Source organism: Rhinichthys klamathensis, unplaced genomic scaffold, assembly GCF_029890125.1.
Source record: "Rhinichthys klamathensis goyatoka isolate OS25496 unplaced genomic scaffold, OSU_Roscu_1.1 h1tg000310l_1, whole genome shotgun sequence".
NCBI lineage: Eukaryota > Metazoa > Chordata > Actinopteri > Cypriniformes > Leuciscidae > Rhinichthys > Rhinichthys klamathensis.
The window spans coordinates 702,324-718,271 of NW_026606828.1; the positions used below are offsets into that span (position 1 = coordinate 702,324).

Consider the following 15,948-nt stretch of genomic DNA (forward strand, 5'->3'; position numbering starts at 1 on the left):
TAGGGAATAGTGAGGGTGATGGGGCGATTTCGAACCCAGCTGAGCCAACTACTTTGACGGAAATAAATAATTACTCGAACCGAGCTGTTCAAAAGAACCGATTCCGGAAATGACTCGGACTCACAGCACACTTGTTGCATGTGTGAAACAGTTACAGAAAACTCCTCCCATGGCCCGCCCACGAGCGGCGCTTCACAGCGGAGCATCTTTCATTCTTGACTCACACGATGAATACTAAGTTGACAAACGGGCTTCTTAACCCTTAAGAAGTTTTACCTTTATGTGTAGCCTATGGGTTTTTACAGAGCGTTCGTTCGTCACAGTTGCATTGAGAGTACAAATTTGTGAAAACTGTCGCGGAAATTACAATGTGGCCAAACTAACATTCAGTTAGGACTGAGAAGAACAAGCGGGTAAGTGCAACATTTACGCATAGCGTCTTGAGGTCCTGTATAGATTACCCCAGAGGATACATGTATAGAGAAGATTAACTAAACGTGTAGAACTTAATGCCAGTTGAACTACTTATTTCTTACGTTGTAATTATGTGAGTTAATGTCATTAATGAATGTTATTAAAAAAGTCTTACAGGGTAAAGCTCACCTTTTATGGGATTCTTGGGATGTAGATGATTTCTCAACATAGGTTCCTTCATTGGCTGTGCCTCAAAAACTAGTGCGCTACAACATTTTCGGGCATTCATTTATAGGCAAATTCGGAGAAAGCATTTTTTCATTTTACTTAAAATGACAGTTCACACAAAACTAATATAATTTTTTTTTATATTCCGTGGAACAGAAAATGTGATATTTTGAAAAATGCCTCATTGTCAATACAGTGAAAGTCAATGGGGTCCAATTATGTTTTGGACAAAATAAATCTTCAAAATAACTTATTTTATGTTCCACAGAAGAAAGAAAACCACACAGGTTTGGAACTTCTCAAGGTTGAGTACATGATGACAGAATTATCATTTTTGCGTGAATTGTTCCTTTAAATGATTTTCATAACCCAAACAATGCTTTCATTAAAAGTTTCCGGGCTGACCAAAATTAAAACTAAACTAGTCAAAGTTGTGATGTGGACTTCAGCTGCTTTTATAGAATTAGAATGATTATTTAAACATTATAGTTATCCTCCGTAGTGTAAATGGGCCTTCAAAAAGTTGAGGCTGACTTTGAGAGTCCGCTTAATGTACTTAAGCCGGGTCAGCAGTTGGACGCGGATGATAAATGAGGCTGTTTACTCTCTTCTGGTCATGCTTTGAGATGCTGCTGCCTTAATTGCATTACCTAACTGCCCTGAGTATTTGCTCATGTCTGTTATTACAAGTTCACCAGTCAACCATCAAACCAGACAATCCAAGCCCTAATTCACCAAAACACTTGGTGAATAAAGTAATAAGCCAGAGCTAAAATAATGAGATTATTCTTAAGGAGCGTGATGTCTTGGTTAGTGTGATTTATAACCAGAGGTGCCCCATAAGCTTAATTCAATGCGAATTATGTATGCGAGTGCAGAGAATGAATCAACGGCAGTGGGAGTCTGCAGCATGGCTTGCTTTTGGCCTCATAATTAGCAGATGGTGAGTATGGATGCATAAAATTTTCATTCATAATGTTAGACTGTGAATGAGCTCACTTTCTTGCAGCAAGTGGCATGATGGAACAGATTCGGTGTGCCATCTGATATGACATCATTGCCATCTTCTTGCTGGGTGGATAAAGTACCAATTTAACTCATCATAGGCTTTACAAAGACAGCCTATAATTGGAGCCATTGTTTGCCTTCTCGTGGCACCATAGTTGCCATTGCTGCACTGATTTTGTCAGTGTGGGAACCGACCTAACCTATTATTAGGCAGTTGGGATAAATATGTAAGTTTACAGTTGCTATCTGGTATCAGATGTGTGTGGGTTCGAGTTGTGATGCCATCAAGGGTGAGTATGTGAGCAAGACAGCTTGAGTCACAATTCTGGAAAGCATGCATGCATAGGAAACCAAGAGGAGAGGTGTTTGAACGTGTCAGCATCTGATACAGGCATCTGGTTAACTGCATCCTAACAGATTTTTTTTTTTTTTTTTGCGATTATCAGAAACCTCTGCAGCCATAAGTTCACAAGGAAGTCTCATGTCAGGCTTCGCATCGAAGGAAGTGTGCTTGTTTGTATGGTAGATGTTCTGTGTGGCTTTCACTATGACACAGGCATCGATATAAATGAGTCACCGCAGATGAACCGTGTAAACAACTGCACTTTGCGGTGGTTTTGTGTTTTTTTTATTTTGCGTCACCCTTTTGGTGTACCTTGTGGGAGTTTTTGCCTCTAACGTGACTTTCTGTATCTCACATTTGTTCTAGCACGTGCCTGTCCTCGTCGCACCTGAAGCATGGGGTCCTTCCGAAAGCCCAGGCCACGTTTCATGAGCTCGCCTGTGCTGTCAGACCTTGCCCGCTTTCATGCCAGCTCGCCAACATTACAGCTGTCCAACGCTAGTGTTTGGAACAGGTGGGTGGTTCTCTTTCTCAAGGACGAAAAAGAGAAAAGGCATTGTTTCATTAATTGCCACGAGATTTGAGGATATTTTTATTCCGTTTTAATTGGCACAATAGAGATTTTTTACAAAGAAAGTTCATTAAAAAATCTGGTAATTTTGGGGAGTCACACCACATGACCTTTATATCTAAAATGAAGTTTATATCTAATGACTCTAAAAATGTCATGTATTGTAACCATCAAGTAAAAACGAATGACATATTTTCCTTACGCCTTGAATACATGTGGATGTACACATCTTAATTATTATTTTCAAAAAGTTTTTAAATACAATATGTATAATAAGTAAAAAAGGTTTATTTTTTTGCAAATATAATGAATTACTATTTCAAGATATTATTTAGTTTTTAGGGAGTGGCACCACATGACATTTTGCAACTGAACTAACCTTATTTTTCATAAAACATGGCAAGTTCTTAGAAATGTATTGTTTTTTTTATTTTGGTTTCAAACGGGTCTGAAAAACTTTTACACCATTTTCAAGAAAAGTTTATATCCAACTGACTCTAAATATGTCATGTAGTGTAAACATCAAGTAAAAACTAACCTTATATTGTTATAAAATGGTCACAATTTAGATTAGGGTCCAATTCTCACCATTAACAAACTATTAACTAAACTTTTGCCTCAATAAACTCCTAATTACTGCTTATTAATAGTTAGTTGGTAGTTGTTAAGTTTAGGTATTGGGTAAGGGATGTAGAATATGGCCATGCAGAATAAGGCATTAATACGTGCTTTATAAGTAGTAATAAACAGCCAATATCCTACTAATATGCATGCTAATAAGCAACTAGTTAATAGTGAGAATTGGACCCTAAACTAAAGTGTTACCCATAAAACTACTATGGTAACTAACTACTCACTATCTGATATTTTAAAAGACTTACTGATCTTGACACACAGTAATAAGCGTCTGCAGGAGTCCTCTCAATGACATCATGTCCTGTATAATTTTTTTTTGTAGTTTTACCACATGCCTTGGATTTGGCAGACAAAAGTCTTTCGAATATTAATAAAGTGTACCAATTTTGTTAAAATATTTTTTTCTAAGAAATAATAATAAAAGATTATGCTTTTAGAAAGTTTTCTTTCCAATTTTATTATTTTAATGGGAAAGGATTTTTTTCTCGCTTCATTATTATTCATTATTCATTTATAGCTTTCCTGTAGCTCAAACTCTACTGTTTGAGCTACAGCGTTGTACCCTTGCAACGCTAAGGTCATGGGTTCGATTCCCAGGGAAAGCAAGAACTGATGAGAATGTAAAATATGTACCTTGAAATGCAATGTAAGTCGCTTTGGATAAAAGCGTCTGCCAAATGCATAAATGTAAATGTAGATTATAATATCAGGACCGTCGCTGACCACAGTTCCGCCCCCACCCCCCAAAAAATATCAAAATGAGTTTTAATTCAGAAATAAAAAAAAACATCCTCATATATAGAAGTCAATGTAGAAATGCATGAATACTTTTTGTCTTTTTTATTTATTTATTTTTTATCATTGACCCAAATAATGACAGAATTTTCATTTTTGGATGCACTGTCCCTTTAAATTGATAAATTTTTAATTAGTTTTCAGGAAGCCACGAACTTTGCATTAAAAGGGGCGATGTTTACAGTACCGCAGACTCGAAATTGGAACCTTGCTTTGTAACTTATGACTTCACACTTAGCTTGCCATATTTAGTCTTCGGGAAAAACCCTTTAGAGACGGTAAGTTTTTTGCAGCAGCCTTTGCCTTTACCACTTCCTAATGGAAACGAGACCTCTGCTGCCCCTCTCTCAGGAAGTGTAGAGCAGGATGTTAGTCAAATCTGTGGTCGGTTGGCAGTGAAAGTTTGCTGGCAAGCAGACAAAAAATGCTGACCATAGATATGAACAACAGAGACAATTTCCCTGACACAGGTGACATTTCTTGATTCTGACATATTTTTACAAAGTGAAAGTCTTGCATATAAAGGCATGTTTTGCATGGAATTTGCTTGGCTTGCAAATCAGCGGTCAGGCCTATTTGAATTATTTCCTGAGTCATTTCTGTTTTGCAGTGTTCAAACGGCTGTAATTAAAGTCTTCCAAGGTGGGGGGCTGCAGACCAATGAGCTTTACACCCTGAATGAAAGCATACGGTAAGACATCAATACAGAGAAAACCAGCCATGTTCTCAATTCACTTTCAGGGCTGACAACTTCTGAGTTCAGGGTGGGAGGGGGTGTTTTTGTTTTTGTTTTTTGCAAGAAGAATTGTGATTGTCAAAACATTTGATAACTGAACAGAATTTCATTAGGTTTACTGACAACATGTTGCAATGTTTACATGGTACAATGACTAGTACTGTGTTTTTATTAGGGGTGGGTTTTGACACAAATTGAATGATTCGATTCGGTTTTGATTCATAAGCTTGCAATTCGAGTCCAATCTCGATTCAATTCGATTCATTTGAATGTGGTAAAGTACATATTAATATCTCTCTCTCAGCTGCTGTAAACTTACGGTAACCCTGTCAGTTGGTACATGATTATTAAAGGTAAAATGAATATACAATCATTGATTAAAAATATTAAATTTTTATACTATTGAATAAGGCACTTTTTATAATAATGTAAAAGTATAATGAATGTGTAATATAGTGCCTATTTTGTACGGTGGCCGAGAGAGCTCAACGCGCTGCAACTGAAGAAAACACATGCAAATAAAATAAAACGCATGCAAATAGAAAAAAACGCGTGCAAAAAAAAAACCACCCACAAATTAAGAAAACATCTTCATCAGTTTTACAACACACGTGTGCTCCAAATACTCACAACACCACCAAATACAGAAACGCGCTGCAAATAACACAGACCACAACGGAAATGTTTCCAGGGGAACCAAATAAGTGACGAACCCAAGAGGTCCTCACTGCAGCCTGTAGCACGATGACGTAGCTGGATGGTCCAATACGTAGTGGATGGAGGTGTGTTTTGGTGACGTCATAGACGCATGCGCACTAGTCAAGTCAAGTCAACTTATAGCGCTTTTAACAATGTAGATTGTTTCAAAGCAGAGATAAACATATAATTTAAGGTAAATGAGATTGTTTTGGCTTTAATAATGTTTAAGAACCTGTGATAAACGCTGATGGCGTTCATATGCGCATTAAGAATTGATTCTAGTTAGAGTAGGTGTAGAGAGAGTAGAGAGTTGGTGAACGATCGCACGTGATCTTCCAAGAAGAATAAAGTTAAATATAAATGGTCACTTGAGGATGGAAGCGCTTTTCCGCCACCGAATAAAACATTTAAAAATAAATAATTGCGACATTTTCCTCACAATTGCGAGTTTATTTAACGCAGTTCTGACTTTATATCTCACAATTCTGAGAAATAAAGTCAGTATGCAAGATGTAAGTCTCAATTGCATGTTATAAAGTCAGAATTGCGTGCTATAAAGTCAGAATTCTGACTTTCTTTCTTGCAATTCTGAATTTATAATAGGCCTACATAATTGGGAGTTTAAGTCTCCCAATTCTGACATTTTTTCTCATAATTGTGACATATAAACTCGCAATTGCGAATTATAAATTCTAAGGGAAAAAATGACTTATTTTTCTAACCTCAGAATAGTTTAATATCTCACAATTCTGACTTTAGGCTATAACACGCAATTGCGACTTATCATGCAATTCTGACTTTATATCTCCCAATTGGTATTATAAAGTCGAAATTCTGACTTATTTCTCGCAATTCTGAATTTATAACACATAATTAAGATTTTATATCTCCCAATTCTGATATATTTTCTTAGAATTGTGAGATATAAACTCACAATTGCGAGTTATAAAGTCAAATTTTACCTCAGAATAGTTCTCTCACAATTCTGACTTTATAACACAATTGCGACTTTATATCATGCAATTCTGACTTTAGCCTATATCTCCAATTTGCGTATTATAAAGCCAGAATTTCAAGTAGCCTCGCAATTGCGAGTTTATATCTCATAATTCTGACTTAATAACACGCAATTGCGACTTTATATCACGCAATTCTGACTTTATATCACGCAATTCTGACTTTATATCACGCAATTCTGACTTTATAACTCGCAATTGCGACTTCAATTCTGAGATAAAAAGTCAGAATAGTGAGATAAAAAGTTACCTTTTTTATTTCTCACTCTGTGGCGAAAACTTATAGCCTACCATATGTATTGCAGACACTGAACAGCAAATTAAGAGGAACCGTAGGCTACAGATCACTGTGGAAAAATGAGTAGGCTATATCCATTAAAGAAGGAACTCTTACCAGGCAAAATATCAAACACTTTTTTTTTTTTTACATCTGACAAGATTTATTTTCTTGATGCTGTTATTATTTTTGCATTTTCCCTTGAACGTGTACTGGTATTTTAAAATGTTTACAGACTGTATTGTATTGTACCTTTACAATTACAAAGACAATTAGGCTACTTGATTCATTTTTGCTTCCACTCAACAGCAAATGTGACCTGAATAAAATAAAATGGCTTTAAAAAAAAAAAAAAGTTCTATATACACACATAAAAAAAAAAAAAAAAAATTGAGGTGCTGAGGGCATGCTATTAATCTATCAAATTTAGGTTTAAAATCATGTGATTTAAAATGTTGTAAAATTAACTATTTTGCATAGCCTATGTGTGAAACTCGGATAAGCATCCCATTTATGTAAATAATTACTTATGACATACAACTTGTATACAATGTACACAATGTATTAACAATATGTTCAATGTCATCAGAATACAAATGAGAAAAGAACAATGAGCTGGAAAATAAAATAAATAAATAAAAAAGATAAAGAAGAAAAACATAAGATATTTATCTATACATCAGTTACACTGTACAAATTGTTTCATGTCATTACATTTTCATAAAGAAAAGTTTCGTAAGAAATGTTAGGTAATGCAGGGTCCAAAATTTTAAAGTTGAGACACACAGATATATAACGCATATTTTAAAAGCTTTTTTGTAAAATAAAAATAACAATGTATTTGCATCTGTTATGTTAACAGCATTATATTTCTGTCGTAAGACCAGCTGATGGACACCGTGCTGCGTTGTCATGGGAACATCCCAGGTGAAAATAATGAGGAATTACGTTGTCTTTCGTTGCTCCCTTAATCAAGTGCGTTCCACACGGCTGCCTAACTGCACACTAGAGCCCTGCTCCCTCCACAGTCCCACTTTAAAGTCCCACTCCGATCATATTTTGAGCTTTTTTTAAACATTCCCAGTGGTTTTTAAATTATGATTATGCCATTTTTAGCCAAAATCACAAAACCTGTGCCGTATTCTGGGACTTCTGGGAGCTCATTAGCAATTCGCCTCTGCGTTGTGGGCGGAGCCGTTGGCACGGAGACGACCCTCCCCCTGCCCGTTGCTGAGAGCTCTGTCTCTCCCGCTAGCTTACATCCCAAATACCGGTGGGGCAACAGTATTATATACACGTTAATTATTATTATCTGAAGTTCATCAAAGTTATCACTGATCACCGATCATTATTTCACTGCAAGACGTCGCATGTGGAGACGCCCAGTGGAGTTACTACGTCACAACTCCAGTCTATTTTAGCCGGCATTTTAGCGTCTGCTACTGATTCACAGCCATTTGAATGTAGAAATACTCAGAAATACAACTTTGAGCTGATTTTTCTCAAGATATGTCCTCTAACATCAGAAAAATGCCACAAGAACATGTTAACACCTAGAAAAACATTATTTTCATCGGAGTGGGTCTTTAAGGGCTCTGCCGTCTGCCCTTTGAAGGGAGTAGGGCATAGGGAAGCTCACGAGCAATAAGCATGTCCCAGCCGGGTTCGTCACTTATTTGGTTCCCCTGGAAACATTTCCGTTGTGGTCTGTGTTATTTGCAGTGCGTTTCTGTATTTGGAGCACACGTGTGTTGTGAAACTGATGTTTTTTTTTAATTTGCAGGTGTTTTTTTTTCTATTTGCAAGCGTGTTTTTCTATTTGCATGTGTTTGCTTCAGTTGCAGCGCGTTGAGCTCTCTCGGCCACCGTCATTTTGTGCATAATACTCCTCTCTAGAGTTCATTTTTCTGAGGTAAATGTAACGTTACAAGCTGTTTTATTGGCTTTTTTCCGCGGTTGAAACGCTGAGCGATTACATTAGTCATGATGATACGTTTCTGTAAGTTGTACTGTATTTTACAACACCTTCAGATGTTCATTCATGTTTATTTTATGCTGTAACTAGTAGTAAAGCGGAAGAGATGATCGGCTCACGTGTCGGCTCTATCGATATGCATTATTTGAATTTCGTAATAAAATTTGCAGAATTTGAAAGCTGAGACTTAGTTTCATATCAAATCATATTCATACATTCGTTTTCTATTCTTTGATCTGCAATGTTTTTTCACTGTGTGAAAAAATAGACGTGTGGCATGAGAGTGTGAGAATGGTGTCAATTTTGTGAGTCTTACACGGAGTGTGAGAGTTGGCAGCCCTGTTTCTGATCTCTAATCAAGTCATGATCTGACTTTTTTGAATTGAGCAAGTAGGCAATGACCTAGAATAAACTAGAAACCACATAGAAACACGCTAAAAACAACAATCAACATTTAGCAACCACCCACAACACCCTAGCATTGTGCTGTTGAGTTTTGTACAGGCAGCATCACTCACATTTTCTTCAGAAAATGTAAAAATGTACTTTAAATTATAAGGGCTCGTCTAAGCTATTACACTTTTTTAATAGGTGGCTTTTGAGGACCGAGTTGGGATCATTTATCACAGAGTACTTTCAGGTAAAATGTATTTCAGTCTTAAAGACATTATGAAGTGAGTTTCAAAAGTTACCGTAAAAATTGAAGTTACGGTGAGGCACTTACAATGAAAGTGAGCGGGCCAATTTTTGTAGCATTTAAAATCACAAATGTGTGTGTGTGTGAATATATTTTTTACAGCTATTCTTAATATTAATTAACAAAATTGTTCATGTAAGTTCACTAATTTTAACAGATACAACTTATATTATTAAATATATTATTAAATGCTGAAATAAACATTAACTATGAATAATAAATGCTGTAGAAGTATTGTTCATTGGTCATAGTCCTGTTAATTAATGTAGTTTACTAATGTTGACAAATAAAACTTTATTGTAAAGAGTTATCCACCATTTTTACAGTTGTTTTAGGGGTTACGGCTGTTAGTAAGCATTTTTTTAGACTACACTTTTTTAATTGTTTATTTCTTATGGCTGTCCTATTGATATGATGCGTATTCTAATGCTTACAAATTGGCTCCGTTTACTTCCTTTGTAAGTGCCTCACTATAAGAAAAATCGAATGTTCTTATCAACATTATACCACAAATGCTGTCAATTGAGCTTAACTCGTAATCAATCCAGAATATTGCTTTAAAGTACTTGCATCACTCATATTATCCAGGATCAACTCTTGAATAAGGGTCTGACGGATATTTTGGAGAAGATTCAGCTTCATAACGGTGAGTGCCGAACCAGATTTTCTTACTCATTTCATGGCCAGCGTGCGCTTTAATAAGGTTTTATACAGACGTGTGTAATTCAATGACTCCCTGCATTCTTCTCTCCTTTCTCATGGCCAGATGAAAATCGGCTCCAAGCGCTGTCTGAGATGTGGGTGAGGTTTTTCACAGAGATCCTGCCAACTCTTCAAGCTATTTTCTACCCCGTGCAGGTATTAAAATGATCTCACCTACCATTCAAAGTAGTAGGTCAGTGTCAAGTTACCGACTCTATGGTGACTGGTGTTTTTTGGCTGTGTGTGTGTGTGTAGGGTCAGGAGTTGACTGTGAGGCAAATGGCTCTGCTAGGCTTCAGGAACATGGTTCTGTTGAAGCTTCCTCTGGAGAACATGTTTCAGGGCTCCTCATACCCTCCTCCAATCACACAGATGCTGCTGATCCTGCAGGTGAGGTCTCACTATAGCTTATTTCATTTGTACACTTTAAGGACAAATTTTGCCGTCCAATGATACTCCCAGCAGACTGCTATGGATACTTTTACCAGAGTCAAATGCTTTAGTAGGAAATGCTTCTTAGCTAACTTTTAGTTATAATGGTGTCGACGTGTATTGTTCCCAGGTGTAAGAATTCAAAGAGTAAACGTTTAGCAGGAGTGAGTTACGTTCGGTTTCCAGAGAAGGATCCAGCTAAAGGCTAAAGGCTGCTAAAGAGTTGTATATACGGAGAGAACACTACAATGGAAAAACTGAAAATCCTCTGTTTGTAGTCAACATTTGCAAACTGGATGACCACGAACACAGTGTTTTATGCCAAACAGATGGGAAAAACCGAAAGAACTGAAACGTGTTGCACGGACAACAAGTTAAACATTGTTCATTTACATATATTACTGATATTGTTACAATGCAAAGCGGGTTGAAAATCTGTGACACTTTTAATAATGTCCAAGTTTTTTGAAGCATCATGAACATTTCCACCACATCTCAAATTTTGTGACGGAAATTACATTTTGAACATTTTTAAGCAGACTTTTCTGTCCTGCTAAGGCTAGTTTTATAGCTAATTTAAATAATATTTTCACACGTTTGGCATAATTTGACAATTACAGCTTGATGCACAATAAAAATAATCTGATATCAAAATATATTTACCTTAATTCTTCTTTAAGTGCATCCATTTCGCCTATTCTATGACGCTTTGTAGTATAAATAGTGTGAGTAGTTTGTTCACACTGAAAATTTCAAAAAGTACACTTTAAATAATATCCAGATGATGCACTTAATCAACCAAAAAAACTAATTGTGGAATGACCCTTCGTGCACTCAACTGTCGGAGCTTTAATTACATAGCCGAGGGGGAGGGGCTATCAGACTGATGTTGAATGACAAAATAACCTTATGAAATTCATACACTACAGATAAGTACATACTGTATTGTATAAGTGTATAGGGCGTCGTTTGGGACACTTTGGGGTTTTTTTCATGCATCATTCCTCTCATATATCATCTTATGTTCTTTACTGACACTGTTGCACAGTAACATTTGGAGAGAAAAAAAGTTCTTGAGATGAAGCGACAAGTGAGAGACAGTTATAATTTGTGTTAAAAAATAGATATAAATACGGTAATGTTCACACCGTAAATATTCAAATTGTTTATGTTTATTATACTCAATATCATCATTCTAAAAAAAATTAATTAAATTTTTATGATTATTTTCATATTTTTAGATTTACAGGCAAGGTAATTTATATATAACAAAAGTAGCGAAAGTAATGATGAAGACATCCGATCCTGAACATTATATCAGGATTGTTAGTAAAAGTATTATAATTTTTTTTTTAAATAAAGCTGAAATAAAGAATAAGATAAAATATAAGTATGAAAACTATAACTGAAATGTTGCCTTGGCAAACTAATTGATATACAATAATTGTAATAATAATATAATAATAATTATAAATAATTCCAGTTGGAGTACTAAACTTACTAAAACTGAAATAAAAAAATCAATTAAAGCTAAATAGAAATATTTAAAAAAAATAGTAGATATAAATAATACTACAATAACACTGCTTTATATGACAAAAAAAGTTGAAATCCATTTGAATTAAAATCAACCACTGTTTATGTCCATAAACGTTATGCAAACCTTTGTTAACACACAGGTGAGCATAAGAGGCAGAGATATGATGATAAATGCGGAACATTGTGAGAATATTCCCTGAGTGGCCGTGTGGGAACATATTCATATCTGCTTTGTGCTGGTGTAATCTCAGACCAGATACCAAGCACCTTGACCCAGCATTCATTTTTAAAATCAGGCTCCTCTATACAAAAGACATTTGTCAGCTTTGTTCCTGGACAAGGCTGAGTACCACAGGGATACAGTGTCATGCTTAAGGGTGTAATGGTGATGCATCATCCGTTCCTGAATTACTCCCACTCGCCAGCTTTCTTGGGATTGAACCCAGATATTTAACTATTCATCTCCCAGCAGTCTTTATTTTGGATTCATATTTTCATTATGTTCAGGGCATTCATGAGCCTAACGGACCTACACGAGAGTATTTCCGGCTGGAGAGACTGGTGGACATGGTTGTTTCTCCTTACCTGAGTAACTACCTCTACACGAGCCCTAGCGATTCCTCTTCAGGTGATCATTCATTTTATGCTTTATCTTCTTTTGCATTGTGGGTCAATGACATGATGCACTTTTTTTTGTCTGACTCTGGATCTATTAATTTATTCAAAAATGCAATTAATATATACAATGAACGGAATACACACTATTGCTATGATGAGCACGTTTTTTAATTTTTAATGTAGTTTTTGAAGAAACACTTAACAATGAGGTCTTATTTGTTAACATTAGTTAATGCATTAACTTGCAGAACTAACTATAAGCAATATATTCTTACAGCATTTATTAACCATTGTTAATATTAATAAAAATGTTCACAGTGCTTTAATGTTAACAGATACAACATTTGATCTTAAAAATGTATTAGTAAAGGTTGAAATTAACATTAACTAAGATTAATAAATGCTGTTTGTCCATGTTAACTAATGTAGTTAACTAATATTAAAACATTTAATTGGAATTAAAATTCATTAAGATTTTTTTAGGGAAAATATGTCAAGGTGGTATAACTGTGTTGATTATAATAATGAAAAAAAAAGCCTTAAGTATTGTTGCTTAGAGGAAAATATTTTCACAAAACTGCTTCACTATTTATTAATATTATAATCATTTTAAAAAGTTTGCCCAGCAGATTAAAGTCATATGGTGTAACCAGCAGAAAAAGGTGTTAAGAGTGTTAAGATCAAGAAGTCTCAAAAATGTAAGATAATTTTATGACAAAGCATTTCATAACAAATGTCACGTGGTGAAACTACCCAAAAACCTCTTAAAAAATATATCTAAAAACGTTCTACTCTCACATGTAATCAATTTTATTTTATTGATAATGGTAGTGTATATTATATTCTCCTGCACGACGCAGGAGAGTATAACACAAGTAATCTTTAAACTCAAAAACTCACGGGACAGGCAGGAGAAACTCAGGGAACAGACTAAACATCCACTAAAGTCAACGAGGCAGGACAAGGAAGGGAGGAGACACAGGACTTATAAACACAGAGCAAACTAAAGAGCTAATGAGAGCATTAAATAGGCAACAGGTGAACAGGATCATTCATCAAACTCACTGGCGAAACTAGGTCAAACTTAGAATAACAGGAACAAACACTGAACAGAGCATAATCCTGACATAATGACACCGCATGACATTTTTATCATTAAATATAAAAAGTCATTAAATATAAACGTTGTTTTTTTTTTTTAACCCATATAAACACTAACAAAAGCAAAAAGTGCATTAGTAAAACTAGATTTCTTTTTTACGTCATTGACCCTAGTCTAATTTCTGCATGTTGAAGTCAGCGTTGAATCTAACCACTGTCATTATGGCTTCCCCCGCAGAGGATCATCTGGAAGGCTTGAGACTGGTTAACACCCCACACCCCGCTCAACCCGAGATTATGGTGACACACTTTGCCCACGAGTCCTTCCTGGCACCTCTAATCGAACACGAAGGTGAAGCCTATTTGGAAAGGACCGGCGGCGTCCGACGCCACACTGTCGCCAATGTGCATTCGGACATCCAGCTCCTGTCCATGAAAAACAGGATGTGTTCAGAAAAAGTCAAGGTCAGGACGAGCAAGAGCAAAAAGACACCTAAGAGTTTCTACAGCGAATCGGCCTTTTTTGACTCCCGGCCAGGTGGCGTGGAAATCCTTCGAGGGCAAAGCACTGCAGAGATGAAGTGTGGCTTAACTAGTTAGAAAGCTCTCTCTCTCTCTCTCTCTTTCTCTCTCTCTCTCTCTCTCTCTCTCTCTCTCTCTCTCACACACACAAAACGCCCACTGCAATCTTCTAAAGTTATGATAACTGAGACAAGCTAGAACCTGTTCATTTAATACAATATGAAGCCTACTGCTATGGAAATACGCAGTGGTTTGTGTGCTAAATACTGTTTGGCCTGTCAGTTTAGCCTTTTGTGTGGAGGTTGGTTGAAGAAGTTAACGGTTCAGCCCTTTCTTCTAAAGCACGCCGAGAGTCACACTTTTTTTCTGCCGTGGAGGTGGTAAAGACGTGTGAAAATATGCCCTGGTGAGCTCATGGTTTACAGTGGTACAGTAAAAACCATACTGAGATCATAAACGTTTGTTCCCGTCTTCTACCTTCTCTTTCTAAAGTGATCTCATCTCTTTGTAGTGGAAACTAAACATGCTGATATGAAAAAAAAACGGGCTTTTCAGTCTTTTTATGAATATTTTTGTTATAGTTATAGTTTTATGGAATTTTAATATTATGGTAATTTAAAAACAATTGCATTCACGTGTGGATGTAAAATAATGTATATATTTTCTAGTAATAAATGTAATGAAGAAAGTGATTTTGAATTCATTTTGGCATTTGATTGTTCAGTGAACATTTAGTTCATGTGATCGTTTCTTTGCGGCTTCAGAGTTCCTTTAGCAGATTAGCTGTTAAGGAGCTTTAGGTGTTGTTTTCCAATGTTGTTAGCCTCAGAAAGCCTTTGTGGCAGTGTTTCAGCACGTGAGCCCTGCCAAAGAGCCTTTTGGATCAAGAACATTTGACCTTGGGGAAGGTAAGAGCGGTTGGTATGTTTTTGTTGTGGATCTATATCATTTCGACAGAAGTATTGCAGATGTGTCAGATTTGTGAAAAGGTCCCAGATTGACAGAGGAAGTTCCTCTTGTGTCTTAGTTCAGTGTAATCTTATTTGAGGTGATTAGTTCTGTCTGGTTTTCCTATTAAGAAGATATGAACATTGAGCTGCCAAAGGGCATGATTTTACTGGATGTAAGAATAAAAAAGAAGCATTTACTGATCTTTGATGCCATCTTCTGGCAATTTTACTGGACTGCAGCTCACAGTCAATAAATATAAATTAGTTTCTGTTTCTTACTGTTCTTTTTAACAGCTGTGAGTAGAGATATATTTTATATATATATATATATATATGTATATATATAGTAGTCAACATTTGAAGTGGATCAAAAATGTTCAGCAAGGTTGTCCTAAGACAAGAACGGGTATTGTTCAAAATTAATGTATAACTTTGATGAAAGGTTTTGATCCACTTTAAATGTGTGATTAATCTAGTTCATTTTTATTTTATGGATTGACAGCACACATGTATATAGATATACAGTAGTTATATATATATATATACATGTGTGCTGTCAATCCATAAAAAAAATTTAACTAGATTAATCACACATTTTTTCTGTGATCAATCGCAATATTTTAGATTAGATTACATTAATAAATCATCATATTAGAAGGATTTTTGAAGAATCATGTTATTTACTTATT

At 35.7% G+C, this 15,948-nt stretch overlaps 1 protein-coding gene across 1 annotated transcript; it reads left to right on the forward strand.

Moving 5' to 3' along the window:
• Positions 1–200: 200 nt before the first annotated feature.
• On the forward strand, positions 201–14,402 carry prr5l (proline rich 5 like). Its single transcript, XM_056271030.1, has 9 exons — positions 201–413; positions 2,360–2,507; positions 4,606–4,686; positions 9,290–9,338; positions 9,984–10,041; positions 10,162–10,253; positions 10,353–10,487; positions 12,576–12,696; positions 14,026–14,402. Exons 2-9 carry the CDS (start codon positions 2,389–2,391, stop codon positions 14,385–14,387), a joined length of 1,017 nt encoding a protein of 338 aa, XP_056127005.1. The 5' UTR covers positions 201–413; positions 2,360–2,388; the 3' UTR covers positions 14,388–14,402.
• The last annotated feature ends 1,546 nt before the right edge of the window (positions 14,403–15,948 follow it).

Excerpts from the sequence above, each read along its gene's own strand:
- prr5l (XM_056271030.1), top strand. The coding sequence starts at position 2,389 with ATGGGGTCCTTCCGAAAGCCCAGGCCACGTTTCATGAGCTCGCCTGTG. Across the intron at positions 9,339-9,983 it reads TTATCACAGAGTACTTTCAG|GATCAACTCTTGAATAAGGG; the intron begins GTAAAATGTATT and ends CATATTATCCAG. Across the intron at positions 12,697-14,025 it reads CCCTAGCGATTCCTCTTCAG|AGGATCATCTGGAAGGCTTG; the intron begins GTGATCATTCAT and ends CTTCCCCCGCAG.